This window comes from Osmerus mordax, chromosome 19 (assembly GCF_038355195.1).
Source record: "Osmerus mordax isolate fOsmMor3 chromosome 19, fOsmMor3.pri, whole genome shotgun sequence".
Taxonomy (NCBI): domain Eukaryota; kingdom Metazoa; phylum Chordata; class Actinopteri; order Osmeriformes; family Osmeridae; genus Osmerus; species Osmerus mordax.
This window is the reverse complement of record NC_090068.1, coordinates 1278817-1306240: the sequence shown is the minus strand read 5'-3', so window position 1 is coordinate 1306240 and position 27424 is coordinate 1278817. Positions and strand designations below refer to the sequence as shown.

Genomic DNA, 27424 nt, shown 5'->3' with positions numbered 1-27424 from the left:
TTCATAATACATTATTAAAAAAATATAAAAAGACTTATTCTCTATAGATACATCAATATTATATTTCATGTAAAAGTGTAATCCTACAAAGCATAATTTGAAATCATTATTTTAACACTGCTGCATTGTCAATTTGTGCTTAGGGCATTAGAGACATTTGTAAAAACAACAAATATGGATAAGCACAACATGAAATATAAAAACTAGGAAACTATTAGGAAAATGTATCTAAGCCTGTGCCCACTTCACAGACGTGCAGTACAGTTTTTGTCTGCCTACTACAACCAACGCAACATATATCTTTTGAGAGCTCCATCACTATCGCTTAGCTTGCTATTTTATTTTGTCAGGCTGATATTTTTAAGCAATTCTATTGGTAGCCGCTGCACACTATTTAATCTCCATCAAAGCTTCTAAAATATGTACATTACACTCTCACAACAAAAATATAATTATTATGAAAACTGTTGCCTGTCCATAGACAGCCTCGGCAACATCTAGCTTATGGTAGGATAAGCTGGTGGAAAGCTGTATGTGGTGTCAACAACACAGATTGATCCAAATAACTTTTCCTGCCAGGTTCTCTCTTAAAGGGATGCTGCTGGTAGCCCGGCAACGTTTTTTTAGGCCTACTCAGTGACTCATCTTCCGATACATCATGAAGACACTTAGATGAAGTGCGTTATCACCCCCCCAAAAAAGTCTACTGGCATCCCCTATCCTAAGAAGAGTGTTTTTTCCACCCAAGAAGAAGGAGTTATGAGCAAAATCAATGAAAATACAATGACACATGGCAGCGCTGTACAGTGTTTGTGTTATGTCTGTATTTCCAGGAGAAGGTTTTTATTCTTGGACTTCTCCTCTTCCTCTACAGCAGTGTGAGAATCCTGCAAGTCTTGGAGGACATGGAAAAACCTTGTGACCCCGTCCAGTTTCTTGTCACCTGAAGGAGAAGGGAATGGTACAATCAGACCAAGATGTGGTCCTCCGTGATTCTTCTGAGATGTAACAGTTCACTTCTAGACAACTTCATGACAACCAATCTATTTCCAGTATTCCTGACATCCATCTTCTGATTTGCAAGCATACGGAATATAAATAAAATATTAAGGCGGCTGTAATTCATATAATAACCAAGTGAGATGAACATCAATCAATACATAATTTACATGAAGTAATTGGTAAAAACAAACACAATATTCCCCTACCCTCCACAGTTTTACAATCATCATCATTCTGTAGCTTCATCTCCAGGTGTTTGTCCCTGCACGAAAGTCAACACATACAAAGAATAAGCAAAACGACATGAAAGTCTCATCAACATTTCAATTTGTTTGGTTCCACAGTCGGTAATGAGTGTGAGTCACCTCATTGCCTGCCTGACTCCAATGAGGTGTCGGTAGATGAGCTGGGATTCCAGATCTGGATCAAGGGGGTCGTACCACTCCTGCAATGTCACCCCATGCTTGGTTTTGTCACACCCTGGGTCTGGATGGAAAAACAGGCAATTACAGATTCTTTATCACCATAGACCAACAAATACCCCAAATAATTTACAATCTTTAAGACAATCATGGGCGAAGCACTGTTTAATGACAATGTAAAATGTGGTTCCAACGAGAGGCAAGCTGTTGTCCCTGAGTCCTGCAGTACCTGCTTTGTCCTTCTGGTGGCAGCAGCTCCAACGATCCCCTTTGTAGATCCCTGGGTGGTAGCAGCTCATAGTGTCAGTATTGTGGCTGCAGGCTTTCCTCAGAGCCGACAGCCACTGATTCAATTCGTTCACACTCTATAGTGAGACAAAGATTGGATCAGGGGCACTGGCCGGAGTTTAAACTCAGATTGATTACGACACTTAAACAATCAACATATGTTGTAAACTCAGTATTTGGGAGTAACGGAATACATGTAGGCCTACCGGCGTTACGTATTCAGAATACAATTTATGAGTAGCCTAACTGTATTCCGTTACAGTTACAATTTAAATAGTTGGTATTTAGAATACAGTTACATTGTTGAAATCAATGGATTACATTACGATACCTATCTGTTTCACAAGTTTATTCACTCTCTAAATAAATTAAGGAAAGTCCATGCATGGCCATCACATGCACAGGGGATGCAAACTCATGTACCATGGTTGGCCAAAGCATGCCTCTCATCCACTCTCAAGTAGTTCTTAAGAGACACATACGAGCATGTTCAGGAAACGCACGTAAGAAATAATAACGACTCGTAGAGAACCCTTGTAACAACAAAGATCCATCGTTATCGGGAAACGCAGTTTAGTAAACAGGATTTGATGGCTGCATTCCTACACTTGCAATTCAATGTGGAAGTAGGCTAATCCAAGTAATCCAAGTATTCAGAACGTAGCCTACTTCCACATTGAATAACTGATACGTTACAAAATAAATTTTTGGGCATGTATTCTGTAACAAAATACGTTTTGAAAGTATCCTTCCCAACACTGCGTCTACTACCCAACTATCCGGCAGTTCAGAAAAAATACGCTACGCTATTTTACGGGAATTTGTGTGTGTGTAGGTTATGTGTGTGTGTGTGGCGTCAAATTTATGTCAAAAGTCAAGAGCGAGTTTTATTTCACACGCGCAGATATTTGTTTTTCACTAGCAAAATATGTGACACGCTCCAATGAAAATGGGTGGTTGTCGGTAGGGTGACTGGACAGTCCGGTTTTCCAGTCCTTTGTCCGGACCACTGTTGCGTGTCCTCCTTTTCGCCCTTTTGTCCTCCTTTTTGACCCTTCCTGCCAACCGTCGCAATTTACAACTAGCGTAGACTTTCAGATGCCAAAAAGAAAGACCTCCTTCAAACCTACGTGGAGTTCAGAACTCCACTTTGCCACTAAGAGCAGCAAAGATCAATATCATGCATAGACTTATATACAAGTGGCAAGTGACAACCAGGCTTCTCTTTCAAGATGGCGTCCCCATTCATTTCTATGAAAAGTGCTCAATGGCGCAGTGAGGCAAGCGAGAGCGCGAAACGGACCGCGCCATCTTTCCAGTTCTGGCTCGTCCGGTCTTGCGCAGAACAGTGTCTCGCCTTGTTCCTAGCTCCGAGACTCGTGTACGCTTGCAACTAGCTGCACACATCATACTTTGCGACAACCAGTCACGAGCGTGTGACCTAAGGCATTGCAGTGGAGTTAATGGGGTACATGTCCGATCAAGATGCAGATAGCCTACATCATGTGAACTTTACGAAAATCAATGCTATTAGTACTGTATAGTATTCCTTTCACTTGGTTTTTAGAAATATAGGCCTATTCTAGATGGAACATACGTTCCACATATGACTCAGACTCACCAAATATACATTGTTCTTTTTGCTTTGTGTTTTTAGTATGACTGCTTAAGTATTGTGTCGGATTAAAGAAACTGTAAACTTGAATATCTGGCTCCGTCGTTGTTCTAGCTCGGCAAAGCAAGCTAAATTAAATAAGCCTATGAATATGTTACTATTATAATGATGATGAGTGTTGCTTTACTATTACTAGCTTACAGTTATTGTTAATGCCGTGGTGTTAACTGACATAATGTTACATAACCATAACAAGAGTTGACTTGCCTAGCTAGCTCTAGCTGTGTGAGGTTCGTATGCACTCACCGTAGCCTATTTAGTTGGTTACAGACAGTATTTTTGACCAGGGGTGCAGAGACATAAATAAAAGCTGTATAATAATATCAAGCTGTCTTGCTGGCTTGGAGCTTTGTGAACTTCCCTTGCACTGCGATTGCGTTGGCTCAATATTGTGCGCAATTTGGTTTCACTGTCAACATTCTAAATGTAAGAGGCAATGCGCAAACTCAGTTGGTGGCAATATACAACTGTTGTTACTGTTCAAGTCAAGTGGATTATATTGTCATTTTCAATTACATATGGTTGTAAACAATAAAAACGAAACAGCGTTTTCCCAAGACCATGATGCCATATAAAACAACATATGACAGTAAGGTGCCAGCGTAAACGTATATGTAGCCTACAGTGACAAGACAGTATGTACAGTGACAGGACAATATGTACAGTGATTTGAGGTAGCAGTTATGGAGTGATAAATTCTGTGATAAAGTCATTTTCCTTGTATAGATCTAGAAATGTTTAGAGTGAAATACATAGCCATGGTGACAGAAATATAGGTTCATCGGCTGTCCTTCACATTCACACACTGTTGTCTTTATACTTAACCCTTGTGTTATCTTCGGGTCATTCTGACCCATCAGTCATTGTGACCCACCGTCGTATTGCGGCAACTTTAACGCATACAAAAACAAGTGAAGCATTTTCTTTTAACCGTTGGGCTGTCTCAGATCCCCCACATTGCGAAGGTTATAAGAAAAATATTTTTATTTGTTTTTGCATTGGGTAAAATTGGGTAAACACAACGATGGTTCGTTATGAACCTTTGGGTCATGTGACCCGAAGGCAGCACAAGGGTTAACAGATCATCTATGATGTCCCAAAGGCCCAACTTATTCTCAGGTCACCTTCTGGCAGCCACCTTGCAGCTGGGTTTCACTGTGTAACCAGGCCTACCCAAGCTGCTGCTGGGCCAAGGGCTGATTGGAATGGAACACTGGGAATTGCAGTGACCTGAAATAAATATTTTTTCTTTCTGCTGTGTAAGGCCTGTAGGCCTACTGATTTTAACTGAATTGAACACTGTTAAACACTACCATGGTCAGCAAACACTAGCCATGTCTCTACTTAAGAAAGGATATTGTTAACTTTTTATTGAATAAATACATTGTTATCCTTATTCCTGTGGCTTGTCACTTCCTGAAGCTCATAAGTATGTATCTAATCTTATAGAGTGTCAGGTGTGTGTCAGATGCTTGCTTGCAGTTATCTGTACAACTCTCGGTTGTTGAATTTGTTTGCGAGTACTTATATTTTGTGAGTGAAAAGTTAATATCTGTAAAATAATCTACTTGCTCTCGACTTTTGACATAAAAAAAGGGAGTCAGGTGGCTGAGTGGTTAGGGAATCAGGCTAGTAATCTGAAGGTTGTTGGTTCGATTCCACGCACTTCACCCTACTTGCCTCGGGGAGAATGTCCCTGTACTTACTGTAAGTCGCTCTGGATAAGAGCGTCTGCTAAATGAATAAATGTAAATGTAAATAAATCTGACACCATAGACTAGTGTGCCTGGGGAGGTAGTCTTGTGCAGCCTCTGACCTTACAGTCCAAGTACAGGGTCTCTATCTCTCTGCTATCCTCGCTGGAGATGATCTGCATGACGTTCGCACTGCCGAAGCTTTTCTCCTCCACCTTCTCCACAGCTCGGATCTTGGGCAGCGAGATGAAGGAGCTCTTCTGCTACGGAACGGGAAAGAATGGAAAAAAAAGACACAGATGACATGAAACGTGGGAACATAAAATCACAGCAGATGGCGAGGGAGGGGTTGTGTCTTTTGCATTGTGAGTGGCATTTCTACGCCTGTAGCTTCCACTGAATGTCTGGAAACAAATCTCAATGGGCCTCATTCTCGAACATTTTCTGAAGTTTCTTCTGAAATGTTTGTTACAGGCTTCGGAAAAACAACGTAAGAAAAAGACATCCGCCAAATTCATGAACGCTTGAAAATGTGTTCCTACGCAGCAGAAGTTTTCTGAGCTGTGCTCCCCCGAAAGAGTTTTCTTAAGTTGAAAGCGCGTCCTCGTGCTCCTGAATTTGCATACATACACGCCCCGACAGCTCCTTATAAGGGCACGCAACAGCAGTAACTTGAGAAGTCAGAATCAACACAATTAGGAAAGCAACAGGAATGCACGGTATGTCCAAGCGAAAAGCAATTGTGCCATATTGTATGCCTAGGGTGCACACCTTTAAATAGGTCGAGTGATCAGTGATAATTGGATGGCCTGGTTGAATTTATATGATGTTCAAGTCCAAGTGCAATTTAAAGGTTTTATTTGTCACATACATCATACCAGTAAGATGAGCAGTGGAATTGTTCTCCACTGGATCTAACAGTGTGCACACTAAGCAAGGTAAATTATTATAATTATTTTTATCCGAGGATGTCTGTAGAGTTGATGTGAACGCAATCACCAACGATTTCTCACCAATTCATTAACACTTAACACAGAGAGTTTTCTTAAATGCGATTCCCCTTGTGGTTTTTTAAGGAATCGCATTTGAGACAACTCTGGCCGATTTACGACTGCTTTTTCGAGTTCGGAAAGTCTTCTGAAGTTCAGAACAAATCCCAGATGAGAAAACTTTCATGAATGCCAAACGTTTTCCTAAATCCAATTCAGAAGAAATTCCTTCTTAAATTCTTCTTAACTGCATTCGAGAATGAGGCCCAATGTCTGGAAATAACAGTGGGGGGAAAAAAACATGAAACATGGCAAAAGGGGCCACAGACTTCTCCTTCTTTAAACTCTCAATACTGCCAATCTACCCAGTAGCACAGCTTCAGGTACGTAACAGATGGTTTCACAATAATACGCCTTTCAAAAATATATTTTTTTTTTCCAGCAGATGGAATCTGTCACCTTGGAGTGCTGTGTCCTGGAGTAGGACAGCATGTCTTTGCTGAGAGTGACAAAGTACTTCTTGAAGGGTGAGGCCATCAGCGAGCTCTTATCCTTGGTCCTGTGGAGAAGCAGGTAGCCTCCCTTCTCCATGGAGCCATACTTGAGACTCATCCTCTCCTTGAGGCAGAGGTCTGAGATAAACACACACACACACAATTAGCAAAACATGACTTGGAACTAAAGCTAGTATGGCTCGGTTTGAACTAGATAGCATAACTAAATAGCATAAAAACATAATTAACTTTTTAAAAGGAACATAATTTCTGATTTTGTATGGGACGTTTTCATAGCCAACACCTTCCGAGTCACCACAGGTGACCAGCTTGCTGATGAAGTCTTTGAGCTGGGTGATGCCCTGCTGGATGGCAGGCTGCAGGGGAACCATCCAGGGCTCTTTACAGCAGCAGGTCAGGGTATCCAGGTTACCAATGGTTTGAATGGCCTGAAGGAGGACCAAAGCATCACACTGCTAAGACTGCATTTTAAACTGTAAATGTAAAGAAAAAAATTATATATACTGTATTTTGACATCAAACTGCCTTCTGTAAATTGTTAAACTGCATTAGTCTAGAGATTTTTTTTTTAAATCAACATGTTTAGTTTTTACCATTTTTGCCAGACGTCTGTCTACAGTATGAAGTAAACCAATTAGATCTATAGTCATCTAAAGTCGACCCCGTATCATTTCCCTTACCTTAGCCAACAGAAGCAGTGTGCGACTGGTACGGGCATCAGCGTGCTTCTCGCGAAGGTGGAAGAGTTTGGGGGACATGATGGCTGGAGAGATGAAGCGAAGACACAGGAAACTGGTAACGGCTATGAACTTCACCTTCTGTGGACAGAGAAGGGACACTTTTCTAAGGAAAAACCAGGTTTGAACCGAGAGAGAAAATTCACTGTCATTGGGCCTCATTCACCAAATGTTCTTAAGAACTAATTTGATCTTAACTCCCACTTACGCAGTTTTCAGGAAGATTCTGGTATTCATCAATGTTTTCTTATTTAGGATTTGTTCTTAGGTAAGAACAGAATTTACGCACACCTATGTTTGCGCAAAATAAGTAGTGATACAGTTTTCGCCTGTTCTAATTTAAAATTGAATATTTCTCTCCTTTATAATTTTACAACTAATAATTTTCATTATTTTACACATAATTATATGTTTGTTTTAATAAATACACACTACACTCACACTTCGGCTGATTTGTAAAGCACTTTGAATTGCCGTAGTGTATGAATTGTGCTAGGCCTATATAAATAAACTAGCCTTGCTTTGCCTTCAATTCACATCAAGTATGTTACCGGAGAACCTTGCCATCCAATAATAAGTGACTTATCACGGTATTTATAGGCCCAAAGTAGGCTTATTCCGTACACTAGGACAGTGGTTCTCAAAGTGGCGAGACAGCGAGGGGGGGTTGCGAGATGATTTCCAGAAATCAAGGAACATTTTAAAACAATTAGAAATAGCATATTTTAGCCAATATTTTAACAAGTTCAAAATAGTTGTTAAATTAATGCATGCAAATAAAAAAGCCATCAGCCTTTTGATTTTCCATTCACTGTAAGTACGGCAAACCATCTGACATCCAACCAGGAGGACGCGTTAGTTGAACTATCAAGTGACTGAACGTTAAAGGCAGCGTTCTCAGCCAAGACACTGCTGAGTTTTGGATTTCAGTGGAGAGGGAATACCCATGGCCGCGGGAACTAGGGGGTGATGAGGGTGCTGCAGCACCCCCTGATAGCACGAAAATTTAAAATAATATGACTTGAAAATCCACCACCGCGGCACAGCCCCGCAGTAGCGGACTGGCCATTGGGAGCACCAGGAGAAGAATAACAATGGAAAACCAGGCTAAGAAACGTAAGGGTGGGGCTGAAAAATTAAGAGACAAAAAGACATCACCGTCACTAGACAATGTTTTACCAATTGAAAAACGGGTGTTTATTTTACACAAAGCTAAAAAAATATTTTGCGCTCAAATAAAGGCCAAAAAATTGGGCTCGCGCGCTAACTATCGAACTCCGGAACTAGCATCACATCAAACTCAGAATGTGCATGCAATAGCAGGTTAGCTGTGGTGGCGTATACGGGGGCCGGTTCTGGTGGGCTGGTCTGGATTAAAGTCCAGGGCCTATTTTTACTCCCACGTATACATAAACCACCTCCGTGGATGCGGGAGTCGCGAGTCACTGGCACCATTATTTTAGGGGTCATGGGCTGAAAAGTTTGAGAACCCCTGCACTAGGACAACATCACACAATGGCGTATTTATTGCTGCTGCAAAATTTTGCAGATCGCACCCTGAGGAGGGAACGCATCTTCCGTGACCATACCGATTTATTTGCAGAGTGACAAGTACCTGTTGGGACGCTTTAGGCTACCAAGAGCAGTCCTCATGGATATTTGTTTTCATGTTTTGAAAGGGGGGGGGGGGGGGGGGGGGTGTTGTGTTCGGAGCAAAAAATGATGTTAAGGAAGAGTGCCCGGCAGAACTAGCATTATCCTTGTGCCGTTGCCTAGCTTAGGCATGCCGCTCTAAAGTCCCTTTACCCCTACTACTCACGTCTATATCAATGCGACAGAGCTTACAGAAGGCACGATATTGATCTTTGCTGCTCTTAGTGGCGAAGTGGAGTTCTGAACTCCACGTAGGTTTGAAGGAGGTCTTTATTTTTGGCATCTGAAAGCCTACGCGAGTGGTAAATTGCGACGGTGGGCAGGAAGGGTCAAAAAGGAGGACAAAAGGGCGAAAAGGAGGACACGCAACAGCGGTCCGGACAAAGGGCTGGAAAACTGGACTGTCCGGACAAAATCTGGCGGCTAGTCACCCTATATCCACCGCTGACGCTATTAAATATGATGTGTCGTTTGTCGCTAACTTCTAACTTCTCCACTTCAGAATTACTAAAGTTTTTCTGTCTTTCGAGGCCTCCACCCTCTTTACAACGTCTTTTGCTATTTCTCTGAGTGTGCACACAGCCCTACCATCTCACGCCCTTTTATGGGAATTAACGGGGCGTTTACCTATTCTAAATGGGGCACGAGCTTTCAACTTACGAAATATTGGGATTCATAATTTTAAGACCACACCTGCAAACAATTCTGCTGTTTAGGAACACATCATGAATCACACGTAGATTTTTCTTAGGAACTTTCTTAAGAACAAATTTAATAAATCACTTAGGAAGATATTGGTGAATGAGGCCCATTGTTATCATTGACTTCTTAAAGTTAAACAGATGTTAAGATGGACATTTTGGACAAAGAAAAGGACCAGAGCCCATTCTAAGATTCTAAGAGGGTAGGAGTCTACAGAGCACTTTGATAAGGTTTGAACTGAGAGATGGAAACAACATGATGAAATTACCAGATTGACTCCTTACTCCTGTGTTAAAACATATGTTAAAATGGACATTTTTATCATTCTGACCCGGTACTCTGGCTCGGGGAAGCGCTTGTGGACACGCTGGTAGAGCTGCTGGAAGGCCTGGCACAGAGCCACAGGGCAGTAGGAGGCTGACTGGAGGATGGCATGCAGCAGGTCAGACAGATAGGACTGGAGGAGGTCGGCACTCTGCTGAATCACCTCCGATTCCGTGTGCACCCGGTGGAGACCTGCACACCTGTATCCACAAATGGACTGAACAAAATGGAAGACTGGCGCGTATAGCGTGTAAGAACAATTTCCAGGGAGGTGCTTCAGAAAGTTCAAACCGCCATATGATTTGAACTGAAGGAAATTATAGGTCCTGAGAAATCGTAAATCACCATAGCCCTTACGATTACTTCAAGTTTAATTTGTAAGTATACTTAAGTATAAAAAGTATTGTGGTACTTAAAGTATACTAGCAGTGTACTTATTTATATACAATTTTTGTACTAAGTAAACTGAATTGGCCCACTTTTTAGGTACACTTTAAAAGTACACTTATAGTGTATTTGAGGTTTACTTTTGAATACTGTAAACTAGCCTGTGTAGTGCACTTTTAGTTTATGAAGTATACTTCCTAAAGTACTTCAAAGTATACCTTTGAATACTCTAAAGTAACCTGTGTAGTGCACCTTAAGTTCATGAAGTATACTTCCTAAAATACCTCAAAGTAAACTTTGCAATACTTTCAAGTGCACTTTCAATTAATGTAAGTACTTCAAGAAGTAAACTTAATAATTGTCCATTTACTATGAATTACTAATATATTAAAATGTTTAGGAGCCCCTCAAACTCCGCCGATCTTGCATCACTTGACGAGAACGGGGGCCCTCGCCAAATGACACTGCAAATTACTAGCTGAAAGAAGCTAATTACTGTGTATGCACTCATGTAGTAGAAATACAGCTCTTCTGATCAAACGTTACAGTCATTTAATTCATGGTTACAATGGTAAACCAGCAATGACAATTACCACACAACAAAACACTACATTCTAAGCAGACACATTTAAAAAACGAAATTCATGAAGTTACATTTGTATTTCGAACAAACGGCAAACTTATCAGCAAATTTTAACACTATTTACCGCCTTGCATCATGGGAATTGACCAGCCAATGAGCCACGCTATCTTCATTTTTTCACTGCATTTCAATGCATAATGCAACCCTTCTGCCTGCTTCTTTCTCAATTAGCTTTTTTCCATTAATACTCCAATTGATAATTATTAGTATAAGAGTATAGGGCTTCAAAATGTTTTGGCAGTAATTAAGGTTAAAGCTTCAGTACCAAAAAAGATTCAATTTGCAATGCATAATAGATTTTCGTAGACATGAATAATTAGAATATACAAGATGGATAATTTTTTTTTAACCTGTAATGTACTTTACAAGTAGTAAAGTACATTACACTAGTGTTTCCCTGTCATTGTCTTCATCTGTCTCGTTAACGTCATTGTCTTCACCTGTGTCTCGTTTGGTTTGGTGTATTTAGGTTTCTGTTTTGTGTCCAGTCTTTTTCTTGTCCTACCCAGTGACCCATGTCACTGTGAGTACCCTAGCTGTTTTCCTATTTTTTTGATAATAAACCCTCTGTTCAACGCAATGCCTCGCAACTCCCTTGCATTTAGGTCCTACCCTACCTCACACCCTGACAAAATGTATACCATTTTCTGTTTCGAAGCATACTTAAAATTATATCAAAAGTGAACTATTTTCTAAGCATACTTCTGAAAAGTATATCAAAAGTGAACTAAAAGTGTACTATCCATATTTTATTCTCTTCAGTGATCCCTACTTCTTACCCAGCCTCCTTCAGCTCTACTTTGTTGGGGTCCAGTTCCACATACTTCTTCTCTTCGAAGATCCTGTTGATCAGAGGGCCCAGAATCCTGTGCAGATACTGCATGCCGGCCACCTGGGGCAAGCGAAAAAACAAGATGGCGGATATGAGCCAAAGCATCTGTTTTCATAACAAACATGTTTTGTTGATGTTCTCTAGATAACATAATTGACTGCATTCAGTCCACAAAGAGAAGGTACATTGTTACGGTCCTTTAATTCTAGGGACAAGACAGAGGTCTAACAAGGAGTGTTTGGCAGTATGCACATAAGTAACATGATGGTTGAATAAATATGTATTATATATTATACAAAAAAACAAACGCCACAGGGGAACAATGAAACAATGAACGGTGCCACAGAAAAGTAATTAATAAAAGTGTCCTACCTACCTAAAAACCTACCTAACCAATAGAAATGCCCCTATACTAAACACATGATGTGGCACAGTACAAAAACACAAAGAAGTGTTTACCTTCAAAAATGACTCCATGGATTTAGAAGCTAAGGAGTTGCTACGAAACAAAGTATTGGGTTCACCTGGAAGAGAGATGAGAGGCCAGGAAAGGAGGAATCTCATGAACATAAATTGAGACCGACAAATAAATCATAAAGACTAAAGCAAATATTAGCACAGTGAGGCCCACACACTAGATATTACTGAGTAAATTCTAAACACAGGATACTAAGGTGTCCAAATGCAACAATCCAAAAATTACTTACTGGTCCTATCTAGTTCCAATTTGAACAGAACATCCATGAACTCCTTGGCCAATCCCTGACCCAGGAAGAGCTTCACAAGGTTGGATGCAACCTCCTGTCGGCTCTCTGCGGTGGTCGTCTCATCAATGAGCATAATTAAGTCTGGCCAGTTGCCCTGCAAACAACAGAGGGTAGGACAGGGTGTCTCATACAGTTCAGAGAACACTATCTAACCAAAACCCACAGACTGTATGGCACAAATCCCAATGGCAACAGAGAATGGATTGAGTCAATAAAGAGCTCCAAACTAAAGTTCAAAGAATCATGACTTTCTTAATTTGCATGGCATTATCTGAAGAATCCATTAAACCGGTACGTTTCTACAATTTACGTATAAACTAGGTAACAGGTGTACAACCGAATTTCATCAGATTCATCAGGTCAACCTGAGGGGCACTGAGGTTTGAAGACAGAGGTGTGGCACAGATCTGACTCTCACATTGAGATGGGCTCCCACAGATTGGCACAGGAGCTCTGTGAGCGGCTGGTAGTGACTGGAGGGCAGAACTGTCTCATCTCGGAGGCGGAGTTGCAGGCGCAGAGATCCCAGAGTGCCCCTGGTGGATGGAAAAGACAGAAAAGAAAGGCCGAGGAAGTCAATAGCTGAACAAAGAAGAAAATATGACCAAACAAGAAGAAAATATTACCCTGAGACAGAAATATGGCACAGGAAAAGAGATAACCAGCTAACCAGTACTAGTCTGTCACTTTTGATATACAGTGTAAGGTTAGTTTAGGTCATTATGTGTATTAGAGGTCTAGTATATTGTACATTGCTTACTATTTTGTATATTAGGATGTTTATTATTATTATTTTGTTTTTATTTTAGCTTATCATAGATGTAATCTATGTTCTTAGTACTTATATGTTATGTTATGCCAGGTTGCTTGCGTTGTCTTGTCCCAAGAATTTCAGTGCCCAGTCTGACCTTGTGTTGGTCTGTGCACCTGAAAATAAAAAACTTTAAACTTGAATTCGGAAAATGTAAAGATATCATCCTTGGGGGTAGTTCAGTTCTGGATAGAGAATGAATAAAGTTTGATAAAACAATAATATCATGTCATATGCTGATTGACTGACTGACTAGACAAGACTGTATAACTTACGTACTTTGGTGAATTTTGGGACGGTAGTGACAATAAACCTGGTGTCCACAGTAGATGTACAGACATTTTGGAAGCTTCAATCTATTGTATTTATTGTTGTTGTACCTGACCCTGACCTAAATTGACAAATGTAGCTTCTGTGAATACCATGCACTTTACAACCTTTAAAATTCACACAGCCACCATCTTGTTAGAGCCACAAATAACCTTTGGGGGACTAAAAACTTCAAATAGGAGTTTGGGTGGGGGGTGACATTCCCACCCAAAGATGAACAGCTCTCAGTACAACTGATTCAAATCAGCCACACAGACAGGCACAGACTGCAATGCCTTTCTCCCTGCTGAGGAGGGGCTGGCACACAAAGATGAGTCATCAGACCACAACTCCGCTCATTGTTTCCTGGGAGAAGCGCCCAATGACTAGCCACCACAAGCACAGCCACAGATGGTGGCTGCTTGTCAGAAATCCAATCTGGGGGAGGGAAGGCAGGCAGGGGTGGGGGGGGGAATGAGAGAGACAACACAAACAAATACAACAACAGCTTGAATCTGCTAAAACAGAGAGGAAGGAGAGGTTTATGCAAGGAGAGAGGGATTATGTGGTCTTAAATTGAGAAAAAAAAATGTCTCCACTGAAATCAAGTCATAAAACATTTAGTGGAACCCATTTCCTTCTAGGGAATCCCTCCTGAAAATGACAGTTGGATGCTATTGTCATACAGGCAGGACAATATTTTATTTGATACAATTTCATAACTATGGGTGACTGTGAATATGGAGGAAATCCTGTTAGTTTCAAGGATTTTTGATAGTTTTATAATCCTTTGTTTGGGATTGGTGCTTGACATTTCAAGTAACCCTCTTTCCATTAGGAAAAATGGAAATCAGAGAGGAACTAAGCGGCACCAGACAGATGTCCATAAATAATGACTATCAGCTAAAACAACAATCACCAAAGCGGAAAACCAAGGATTTTGTCAAACTAAGCCCAATTTTATATTTTTAAAATAACACATGCAGTATAATTTTTGCGCTTCTTACCAGTATCTTAAGTTAGTACATTTGGAAACATGAGGGAATTAGGTGTATATAAAAAAATTATATAAAGAATTTGTATGGACTGAAAAACAACAAGCTAGCTTTAACAAACAAAAAGAGATAGGGTGTGAGTCTGACAGGCGCCTGATGAAGTCATGCAGCTCACAAGGGGGGAAAGTAAACACTGATTTGTGGCAAAGTCCCTTTAATCTTACAATCACAAGGACTTCCCTTCCAGGGTTTGCTCTAAATAAAACGCTGTGACTTGTGACCCGGAACAATGATGAATCAGGTTTGATGTTTTTGTATCAGGCTGATAAACCTGTAAGCAGAGTAGTGAGGTTCACCTGAGCTCACAGTGGGCATGCAACCAAACAGAAGTCTTTTCCATTCCTCCTTAATCAGTCAGTCACTATGATTGACAGATTGAGAGGTGGGTGCCAACGGCATCAGATACTTAGCTGTTGTTATTTTACATGCAGAAACAGTGTCGTAGTTGAATGTAACACTTGGAGTTGGAATCTTTGAATCACAGTACCAAACCACACTATCGAAGGGCTAGCATATTTGCTGGTGTGACTGGCTAAAGCTGAGTGTTTGAGGTGGTTAGTTGTGTGTGTGAGTCAGAGGACTAAGGTCGACTCCCTGACAGGGAAGGCAAGAGAGCTTAAGTTTCTAAACTTATGAAGTATCCTTAAAGGCTTCGCCAACAGCCCTTGTTTGAGGGACTAATCTGGGTCCTTTACTGAGGAGACAATTTGTATCATATATTGAAAGAAAATCCTGCTCTACTCCTCTTCCCTTTTACATAAGCCCCAGACGACCCACTCCTTCTTGCCGTTTCCCTCTCTCGCTCTCTAATCCCACCCAAAGTCCACATGGCCAAATTATCCTGTATGGGGGAGAAATAAAGCAGGGATTTGCCCAGGGAAAGGATTAGTACTTCCTGTCGGCACCGGAATAGACTTACAAAGCGTGCATGCAAACACACACCCATGCCCAAAGGGCAGCGATGGGATCTCCAACACACACATGCATGTAGACACAAACACACACACCCGTGCACACATGGTGTAAGCTACTATACCAATGCATACACACAGAGCCCGCACTCACACATGCATACCTTTATCAGTCCCTTTAAAACATAAACACATTCCATCTCCTCGGACGAACTCTACATTGTCCTCCCACAACACAGCACTAGATGTCTTATGTTTCATCTGGGATGCTCACTCTATGCACAGTCCAGACGCCATCAAGATGGGATTTTGTTCTTAAGATAACATATTCCCATGTTGTTATTGACTCAGAGTTGCGCCATAACCAACAGCAGTTAAGGGAAAACTTACTCGTACTGGCTGTGTTTGGGTTTTTCGGGCACCAATCGGAACCAGCCTTCCTCCTGTTGGGCTGACTGCAACCTGTGGATGTTGAACAGAACCTGACAGGGGGGAAGAGAACCAGAAAGATGGAACAAGAGCCCGGTCTTGATGGCCTCATTAATTTCCAAACACAGTCCAGAGGAAAACCGGCCTGTACCGTACGTCTTACCTTGCCCAGAAAGTCGTTCTTGCTGACCAGGTCCCAGTCCCAGACCTCCACACTCAGGGGGCTGTCAGGAAAGGTGTCGTCTAGCTCAAACTCAAAACTCTCGTTCCAGCGAGGGTAACAAGACTTCTTGATCACCTGTGCAGGCAAAGTAATCGGGGAGGGTCTTAATTTTTAAATAACTTGTTTAACTACATGCTCTTATGTTTCTTCCCATTGGCACTTATTTGCTTTTCACAATGTTTGCTTCACGTTTTGGCTACTCGCAATGTTTTTGAGGCTATCTCGTTGTTTATGATCATTGACCTATGCACTTTTGTAAAGCTTTCTCGCTTTGGATAAAAGCGTCTGCTAAATGAATAAATGTAAATGTAATGTCGATTTAAATTTTTGGTTCTCGCTGTGATATATTGTTTTATTACTGTTGCTTGGTTTTTCCCACAGGTACACTTGCACTTATAGCTGTTCATGTTGTTTGGTTGTGACTTGTTTAACTACATGCTCTTATGGTTCTTCCCTTTGGCACTTACTTTGGTTGTTCACAATGTGTGCTTCATGTTTTGGCTACTCGCGATGTTTTTTGGCTATCTTGTTGTTATGATCAGTGACCTATGCACTTTGTAAAGCTCTCTCTTGGAAGTCGCTTTGGATAAAAGCGTCTGCTAAATGAATAAATGTAAATGTAAATGTAATGTAAAAGGTTCTTTTAAAAGGTCAGACTTGTGTTTTGCATATGCAGTCGTACATGACAGAACGGCGGAAAAGGGGGGCAGTGATGAATGAGGCTTACTGTGCTTTCATGAGTTTTGCCGTTGTAACGTACTCTGACAAAGGGGTCCGAGGCACCATTCCGATCTTTCTTTGCCAGGTCTCTGTTGAGCACAGTCACAGAGAACATGACTGAGGTGCAGTGATGGCGCAGATCTTAGCCTAGCTGCTCAAAGTGTGCAGATGTGTGTCCTCCCACAGTTATTGGTTTTGTCCCAACCTCAAGTTCCACCAACTAAATCTAATTTCAAGTTGAGATGGAATATTTCTTTTGGCACGATGTAACATGGGTAAGAGAGCACTGAATGGTGAGCTCGTCAAAGTAATCAACACTCCCACTGTGTGTGTCTGTGTGTCTGTGTGCGTGTGTGTATCCAGATGTTACCACAGATGGGCTCTAATACCCTGCACACAGGATGCCCCTATATCCCAGGGAGCACCAAGTATTTATGATGGAGATATAATGAGCATTCACCTACGCTTCAAACTTGCATGACATGCCTATCTGATGACGACATTCATATACACATGTTTATAACAAAAGTTGGGTTTTGAGGCAATCCATGCAAGGTAATCCAATACAAAACAATATTACTATAAGACTAAAATAGCAAGTAAACAGCAATAAGCTTTGTTCTCAAAGGGAAGAGGAAAACTAACAGCCTTTCACTGATATAATCATACATACAGATGTTATTTCAGTAACCTTTAGTGTAAAACTGTGTGTAAATGTGTGGTAGAAGCTTACATTTTTCACAATCAAACATGTACACAAGCGTGTACGCTTGTCTAAATTAAGTGTAAAATACTGGTGGAGGTGGACTACCCACTCTCCCTGCCAAGTATATCCACTCTGCATCCCACAGGCGATTAGTCACTCTACTGACAGTGTATTAATAACATCTGTGTCATGTCCTCCCTGGCCTCCAGCACTTGACTGGGCTAACATTTGTCTCTGTCTCTTTGTGTCTGTCTCTCTCTCTCTCTGTCTCTCTTTGTCTCTCTGTCTGTCTCTGTCTGTCTCTCAGTCTCTTTCTTTGTCTCTCTCTCACACACACACACACACACAACCTACCTGGCTTCCAGGACTTGGCAACGCAGTATTCTAGGGACGTCCGCGTCCCCCAGCACTGACACCTGCAGGTGGATCTCCCCCTGTACCTCCTCATCTGGGTCGATCTCTGTCAAGTTCACCCAGCCATCCACACCTGCAAAACAGCAGCAATACAACATGGCTAGGCAATGTTACTATGGGAGACTGCAATAGGAGATTCGTTGATTTTATCATTTAAGTCAGGGCGTTTTGAGTGTGCAGTGTTTTCAGAATTATTTAAAATATGTAAAATAATTTGACAGTTATTATGCACACAGTAAATCACAAATACATAAACATACTCTCTCTATAGCTCTCCCTCCCTCCAGTATCTCTCTCTCACACACACAGCCTAAACCAGGTTAATATCCTGTAATATCCTTTCTCTGTGTCTCTGGCTTTATGAGGCTTAATGTAATAGATCTTATGCCTATGAGGATGCATTTGCTTCTGCTTGAGTAGATCTTGAATCTGCTTTAACCCGACTCTCCCTGTATTAGCTGCCACAACACATCCACTGTACAAGCTGCGGTTAGGACTTAACCACAATGCTAACATGTCACAACCTTTCACCTTGGAACCAAAATACTGAATTAAAACCCAATCCAGAAATTGACAATGTGATTGAAATTCGGGAGTGTTTTCTTTCTTCCTGATTGGAATTCTGGGGCATGGCTTATCAAGTCCCATTATTCTTTTTGCTGGCTGAGACTGAAATAAACCCTGAATGGCTAGCCGGTGGAAAAAACAATGTGGGATTTGTTTTGTTTTCATGAGTATTTGATCTGAAACCCCACAGAGCATTGGTCATCAGTCTGTGTGGGTGAAATAAAAATAAACTTACACTTTGGTGGTTTATGGTTGCTGTTAGTATATAGTTTATTTATTTATATTTGGTCTCCATATGCAACTGGTGTTATCTTTTTTATATATTTTTTATAATATCTCGTACTTACTTTGTAAATTATATGTATACTTCTGTCCACTTTGCTGCTGCAATGACCGAATTTGCCCATTGTAGGACGAATAAAGGTATATCTTATCTTAAGGAGATGGAGACATCTAAGAAGTGTGTGGATGTTCATGTTTCATAGTACCCTTGGTTTATTTTTAGAGTAACCTTTGTCAGCTGGACTTGCTACTATGAATAAAAGTAACAGCAGGCCTCCCACGACCACAACCTCAACCATGTCTTTCTTGAATAAAGGAACTGAGTGGAGACAATGAGTCAGCTAGCCTTTGTAATGCTTCTGAGACAACACACCTCGAGATGTCACTGGGACTGAGTGATGTAGCGTAATAGAGCGTTAGGAGAGAATACTGCCACTTTATAAAGTTGACATTGGTGTTAAAAAAATACAAATAAAAAACATTTGCAGCATCAGACCTCAGACATGACCATTGGGCACTGGCGAAAGGTTCCTCCTTAAAAATGTTCAAACAGTGACTGACTACCACCCACTTACACATGAGTACACACACACACACACACACACACACACACACACACAATAGGGGTCTCCTAACCTTTCAAGCCCTGACCTCTCCTGCTTCAAAAGGAGATTCAGTGTGCATATGTCTCTCTTTTCTCTCTCCCTCTCCCTGCCACCCCTGTTCCGAGGGTCCTTTCTCCACAGCTTACAGATTGTCTCTCAAGGTTCTTTTGCGCAGAACCCACAACCCCCTTCGTTCACACCCTGGCAGTGCTACTTGCTCCCCAAATGGGGACCAGCTTCTGAGGTCCTTTCCCAATGAAAACGATTTCATCAGAAACAGAAGTTTAGGAGATGAAGAAGATAAAGGGGTGATGATTGGTTTACAGCCCACCTCCCCTTGAATACTGTGATGTCCAGCAGGGTCACTACTCATCCTATATTGTTTAGCCAAGCTTTCAAGAATAAGGTTGTCCCTGACTTGACTAAGCCTTTGCTTTCCAAAGCAACTCATTTGCGTCAGCTTATGAGGAGGAGTGGGCGAACGACCATGCTCTGGTTACATGTGAAGACATGACTTAATCAAAACAATGAATATCCAATGGATTCCCTGAAGAACGCCCTCTCTAGTTTTAGCAATTCTGGGTAATGTCCTTGCCCCCGCTATTCCAATGAAAGGTGGATGTGTTGAGGATCTGTCTTGTCCCACTTATGGCATTTTTATATTTGTTGTTGCGGTTGTAACATTTCTAAATCATGCCTGGCAGTTGCGAAGCAGAGAGCACGGTCATGAAAAACGAGGACCCCAAACGGCGCACAGAAACCCACTATCACGTCTCGCCATTATGATTGGCACCTTGCCGGAGTGGGTCATAATGAGTGATCCCACTCCCCCATCTTGGTGAGTGCAAGGGAACTGGCACATTGCAGGAAATCACTGCCATCCCTGCATGGGAGCCAGCTGTGAGTGAGATTCCACCACCCACAGCCATACCGGTGTCACGATAATGGACGTCCCCACTGTGTGCTGTGATCCCACCCACCCCCCGTATTTATCCATATGAGCCTCCCCTACCTTTACCAAGTTAGCTCACAAGATATTGCGTCCCAGACATCCAATATCTCAAGTAAGCGTAGCCTGGAGGGAATAGATGTTTCTATAACCACAACCATAAAATCCATAAGAAAAAAGAAAAGAAAATGTTACGTAGTTCTTGTGCACTGAAGCATGTTATCTGAGTGTAGCAGCAAGCTTCTAAGTAAGAGGAAGAGGGAAACACCAGAATGACCTCAAAGCACCCATGTGACGGTCATCTCTTTGTTGTTTACACCAAAAGGGGGCTCTAGTATAAGCTGTCAACGTCCACTGGTGACAACGGACTGCACAGTTCCTGGAATCAATAACCAGATAATGAGTAAGCTCAGATGAGGAACCACCTTTCTTATCTTGTCTGGGCCTGCTCTACCCGCTGCAGGTGAGCCAGTGAGTGAGGGAATCCGTCACTAGAGAAACTATTCCATAGAAGTCAAAATCGTTCAGATCTAAATATCCATGGCAAAACCCCAGATGTATGTAGAGGTTTAAATATAAAGAATGTAACATTTCTGTGTGAGGCTGAAGCCCACTGAAACATTGCCAAGGATCATAGTGTAGTAGGCTGTAACTAGCACAGGATCATGGTTAACATAGTCCTTTTCATGTACATAGGCTTTTGGCTTGGTTATGTTCCTACATATATGGATCTATGACTTCACACTACCAGACACTGGGGACATGAAACATTCTCACCTTGTGGCTTGGCAGCAAGAGCTTCTTTGCTGATCGACACCTTGCCAATAACGTCATCACGACTGGAATGAAACGGGGGACATGGGTTAGGAAATGCCATAAAACAGCCAATTATTGGCATACCTGAGATTCTGTGGCACATTATGATTAACACAACTAAACATGCATGCGCAGTGTACAGGTTAACAAATTGCAAGTCTTTTATTATCAAGGATGATAAAAAGGAAGTTGAGGACAGGCATCAGATTTTCAAAACAATCTTCAAATAAAAATATCAGCAGAATGAAGCAGACTTGGATGAAATTAGCAACCATGAGTTTTTAAGCAAAATGTAACAATTTAAATTAGAAACACAGACAGTTTTTAGTTGTCATGGGAAACATGGAAATGTTAAATGTTTTAAATATTTCTTACACTTTTTACGTTTTAAAGCTTAGGAAGATTCAGAGTAGTCTCTTTTTTACCTGAGAGAGTCCTCATCTAGTACATGGAATGACACAGTGTGGAAGGATGGGGGCAGGTGGACGTTGTACTCCTCCCCCCAGAATGGAGACAGAGTCTTCCATATTGTGGCCGTCCTAGGAAAGAGAGGTCATGGCAACAATAGACGCATAGCACCATAGCGTCATTGAGGGGATCTCTTGAATGATGTTAGCGTTTGCTGTTGACATAGAATGATCAATCTCTAACAACATTGGCAGAGACAATACATAAGATTCAAGACCAAACAGCCAAGAGACTAAATGGCTGAACCTTCACGCTGTGACCTGCTCCAGTCAGGGGAAGGCCTGAACCCGAACAAAGGCTACCGTTTTCCCAAAAATTACTTTTGTTTGACTATTATTTGCTGTGGTCCAACCTACCTGGTTTGAGCCTAATTCAAGCTTCGGCACCCAGCCTTCCACTAATTTTATATTGAAAACAGCAGGCTCAAATCCCTCATTAAAAGGTTTTACTAGCGACACCCTGCATCTACTTCCAACTCGCTATCAGCAAGAGAGACAGAGGTTACACTGTTAAACATTAACAAGCAACGTTGGTCTTTTTCACTCTATATCAACAGCTTGTCAGGACACCAAGTAACTAAGCCTAGAGATTTCACACTACTACTGACAGAGATAATGACTGTGAATCCTGACTGGTAATCTAACCTCACTAATGACCATTGTTTAATATTGGACAATTTTCTTTTTAAGGAAATATTCCTTTTTAAGGAAATATTCTTTTAAGATACAGTGAACTGATTAAACACTCTCTTGGCTGTCATTAGATCACATCCAGATGGATATGATTATATGAATAAGGCTTTAGGCAGCTTAGATGTGCCGTATTAATTGAAAATAAGTGGCGCTCCATGGAAATCATGATCAAATTAATCATCAGTTAAATTTATGATAATCGCCTTAGCTCAAAGAAAGCAGCAATGGCAGTGGGATCTTCAGCCAGCGTAATGGCAAAAACAGACCGTGAGAACACACACACAGACACACACATACCTAATGATGGCCTCATTGTCAATCCTCACGATGCAGTATGGATCACTGCTGCCAGTTCTACAGATATCAGAGAAGGCATCAGGAAAACAAGAACTGCAACCATACACTCAGCTGAATGACACAAAAAGCATATGCAACACTCAATCCAGTTTCACAGATCACATCGGAAATCCTTTTAAGATTTATGGGTTAGTTTGTCAAAGCATCCCTCCAACATGTAACATGAGGCAAGATTAATCATTTTCTATAACTATGGCACAAACATCAGCTTATTTTCATAAGATACAGTACCTAGATCAGTTTCAATAGCAGACGTGTGTGTGTGTGTGTGTGCGTCCATCCTTCCTTTGGTGTAAGTCAAAGTCTTTGTCAAAAGGGCACCCAATGCGTAACAGTATCTGTACTGCAGCCTTTGCCGGCCCTCACTTCAAAAGAGCTATCCTGGGTACCAGCGGGCTACAGAACTGGACCAGGAGAGTAGCAGTCTGCTGCTGGCCTTTCAAGCCTCAACCATTGATCCCCCAGCAGTTGGGATCCTACCCATTTCTCTCCACAAACCCTAAACGCTGGCTCTCTGGACCAAGACTGGTCCTAGACTGAAGATACATTGACCGTAGAGACAAGAGAGGGCCAAACATCCTGATAATGTCTATTACAGTCACAGCACACAGGATCGTTCTCCTATTGTCTTCTATTCATAGATGAGACAGAGAGTTTGTCACTAACAATTACAGTTTCTCTAGCTCAGATATACAACACTAATGAACAAAACTGTATCAAATTCCCTAAACTGTATTGGCATTTTTGTTTTTCTGCTGCCGGGCACTTTATCAAGTTCTTCAGAGGGGCAATGGTTTATATAAGTCACCATGAAAGAACAGGTTCCCTCCGTTGAGAGAGATAATCACCTGCAGAGTTTGACTGCGTGATAGTGGGGTGGGGGGTATATTAAAAGTGCAGATTGTTTTGTTTGGGTTGGAATTGAATTCTGCGGCAGATGCAGGATTAGTGACACATAACACGGCCATTAACGAGCTCCTTGGCTGCAGAGTGGTGAATACAACTGCAGGGTGATTCATTTCAGTGTGCTGTTATCTTTGTGATGGAGAAAACGGGGGCTGCCATCAGATCAGGTACTACATCAAATAGGCCAGTTGTTTGTCAGTTTAACCACGTACACATTTGGTGTGAACCACCTGCAGCACTGTGATAGCACCAGTGCGACGAGGAGACAAGGGTTTTTTTTTTTCTCCCCACACACAGCGTCCTCTAAAGAGACTATTTCCTTGCCGAGAGCCTTATATTTAGAGACAATGACCTGCGCAAATTTAAACAAGGCTGTTTCTATGTGGACTGAAGAAGTCCTCCTAGGTTTTCAGACATCCCAACCTGCAAAACTCATTTCAGGGAGGTGGCTTCACTTCACTCATTTGGGGAAGCGTGTCTTTGTATTCGCCGGGAGGTGAGCAAGTCATCCTATTTGGGGGGAGTTTACTCGTATTTGGGGGGAGTGTTTTCACATGGGGATGTACTCATATTAGTGGGTGTGTTTTGCACTTCAGGGCCACCGTAGTCTGAGGGGCCTGAGGAGAGACATCTGCAGTTTGACCCTATTGGAGTCGACACAGTGCTTATGAGAATGGCGGAGTGCAAATGAAGCCGACCTAATAGTGTGGGAAAGTTTAACAAAACTTCTAACAAAATTGCTGTTGTGTGGAATACATGCAGGGAAAAACTTGCCTTTCATTGGAGCGTGGATGTTAGAGCATTTAAAGCGGGAACAATCCCGGCATGAGAGGACACATACAACTAGCCAGGACAGCCGCTGTGAGCGACACCAGTTGCTAAACACAGGCTAGTTGTATGTGTCCTCTCGTATTTCACGCATAGGCCTACTAACACCCATGTCCATAGACAGCATTTAGACAGTAGGCTATTGTGTGTATGACCATTTTTATTATATTTATTTATTACTTATAATTTAGTAAAGTGATAGTTTGGTTTGCATAGATGAAAGCGATCTAGCATGGGCGTCGGGACTATTTTGATTAGTGTAACACTAAGGTATGAGAGGAAATTAAATTAATTTAAAAAAAAATATTATCCAAAAATAAAACATCTCAATCACTCACCTTTATTTTGTTCCATATCCATATGACATACAAAAGGAGATATAAGGCAGAATGCTGCATTAGTCAGTCAGTTTCATGCTAATACAGTTAATTAAATGGTGAATGACAATGTCTTGACGATAAGTCGATTAATCGTTCTAAAAATCATTATATTCGTATATTATCAAAATAATTGTTTGTTGCAGCCCTAGTACACACACACATTTTACTTTTTTTTTTTTACTGTGCACAGTCGGTCTGTTTCTCTTCAGAAAAGACATGGCTCTGAGCAATTGTATGTATCATTTGACAAGCAATGTAAAATCACTCTCTCCCTGTACTGCATTTATATGAAAAGGAGAGTGCATATTCACACACTTTAACAGCCTTGAAACCTCTTTGGAATGTGTGTCTGTTTTATGTCATTTTTTTAAACTAGGATACTCTTTTGTAAGAGGTTGGATGACAAACACTGTATTTGTTTCATTCTGTTGCCCAATGTTTAGAGACAGCAGTACAAAAGGTAGACAGTCATGTAGCTCTTTTTGACATTTCTCCAAAGGCTTTGCAATGTCCCTTTTCATGAGATAAAGTCTCCTCCAACATAGAATTTCTCCTTTTGCTACTGTCAACAAATGAACATTTTTGGGGAAAAAATACCCCTCTACAGGTCGTCATCCTACTATTTCTTGCCTATTAAAATTGGGCCAATTCACCTCACTTGACAGAAATTGGATTAATACAACACTAAATGAAAGTGGCAATATGACTCCAGGTTGTTACTATTTAGTTGACAAAGGACCAACAAGCTGTCAGCACCATGTTGTAAGCTGCCCAGCCACCAGGCAAATCAATAAAAATAAATCCAGGATACAGATACTGTTGCTCTTGGCTTCTATTCTGCTAGTGCAGCGTTAAACAGACTTAGTGTAAATACTTGATATGGTAGCTATGTATCCTAGCAAAATCTTTGCTTATTCCAATTGACGAAAGGACAGAATTAGCATACGAATGTTTTGTGTCATTCCAAAAGAATTCCAGTGAGATCCACCATTAATTAGTATGAAATGCCAGTCTCTCTAACAACAAAGCAAGGGAGGTCACCGCATAACCAAGCAAAGGACTCCCTGAATGGTGGAATCCAGGCACTTCAGAGGAATGGACTTCTCATAGATGTCACGTTCTTCTTCTTCGGTGCCAATGATGCCAGAGAACGCAGTGGAATAAAAATTTGGATTTTTATAGACAGAGCTTTTCTTTTTTGTGTGTGTGTGTGATTTAGACATTGAGAATAATTAAATTGATATGTTGTTGGATGCTTTATTATAGGCTACCATTTTTGAAGTAATGTAATTTGTCTGGCTTGAATTGGCACAAGTGCAATTCAGCTTTATGTGCCAAGTATTGACTAATTGACTAAGAGCTGATAATCACAGCCACCGTATCCTTTTAGCTGCACTGTTACACTCCTATTGTAATATATTACACTTATTATACACTCCTAAATCCACTACTACACTCACACCTACTGAACCATTCATTTCTCTAAATAGACAAAAGAATAAGACAGGGTTTTTTCATAATAGTTCAGTCTCTTCCTGATATAGTGTTTTATTGACTGCTGGTCTAGTAGTATAAATGATGACAGTGAAAGGACACATTTATAAAACTGTATGAATCTTTAGTCAAATTTCCAAATATCTATTTGAAAACAGATTTAGGGGAAATCCTCTAACATCAAATAGTCAAAAACCATTGACCAAACACAATTTCGCCCTATTTAATGTGTTATAAAGGGTGTTTAACCTGCCATATTCAACTGAAGGGAATCTAGATAGTTATGTGAAGTTACAACGGCAAATTGGTTGTCAATTAGGAAGTACATTACTCCAATTCTGTGCGTGTGTGTGCGCGCGTGTGAGTTTAAGCGTGTGATGCTAGCAATTTGGAAAGTCCTGTCCAAATAAATCCGGCCAATGGAAAACGAAAGAAAGAACTTAACAAGTTATGAGTACAGAAGCCTACTTACATGTCCTTAATAGGCAAATTTTTGCCCTCGACAATTCGAATAAATAAAGTGCTTCGTTTTGCCATTGTCACAAATCCGAATGTTCAGACGATGACTGTCCAGCCTCTTTGATTGATTATCAAGCGCAGATTGTTCTCTTAACAGCAGCTGTGAAACAACAATGTTATTCCTCTGACAGCTTTCACTTTACAGGACTAGAACTGGTCAATGCAGCCCGTGCAGCAACTCATCTCCCAACAGTGGTCTACGGTGTTCTATCCAGGTTCGAGGTTTGTAGTAAACGCGAGCGTGTTTCGTGGTAGACCACCGTCTGATCCAGACACTCAGAATCGTATTGGACGATTGTCCAATGACGCGTCCTCATTAACATTTGTCTTGGGAAATGAAGTTTGTTTCTTCC

General features: G+C 41.2%; 1 protein-coding gene across 2 annotated transcripts; it reads right to left on the bottom strand.

The window, feature by feature from the left end:
- Positions 1–294: 294 nt before the first annotated feature.
- Positions 295–27183, bottom strand: rasa4 (RAS p21 protein activator 4). Of its 2 annotated transcripts, none has more exons than XM_067257189.1 (21): positions 27025–27183; positions 22885–22941; positions 21853–21966; positions 21389–21450; positions 18149–18281; positions 17096–17177; positions 16309–16443; positions 16107–16198; positions 13049–13166; positions 12571–12724; positions 12323–12387; positions 11811–11923; positions 10009–10201; positions 7266–7403; positions 6869–7013; positions 6530–6702; positions 5204–5344; positions 1654–1789; positions 1368–1488; positions 1209–1264; positions 295–943 (listed from the first exon to the last, which is right to left on the bottom strand). In XM_067257189.1, the coding sequence occupies exons 1-21, from the start codon at positions 27087–27089 to the stop codon at positions 816–818; spliced, it is 2421 nt and encodes an 806-aa protein (XP_067113290.1). In that variant the 5' UTR covers positions 27090–27183; the 3' UTR covers positions 295–815. The 2 variants fall into 2 exon arrangements, with proteins under 2 accessions (XP_067113290.1, XP_067113291.1); XM_067257190.1 differs by having other exon boundaries at positions 5204–5341.
- Between the last annotated feature and the right edge of the window lie 241 nt (positions 27184–27424).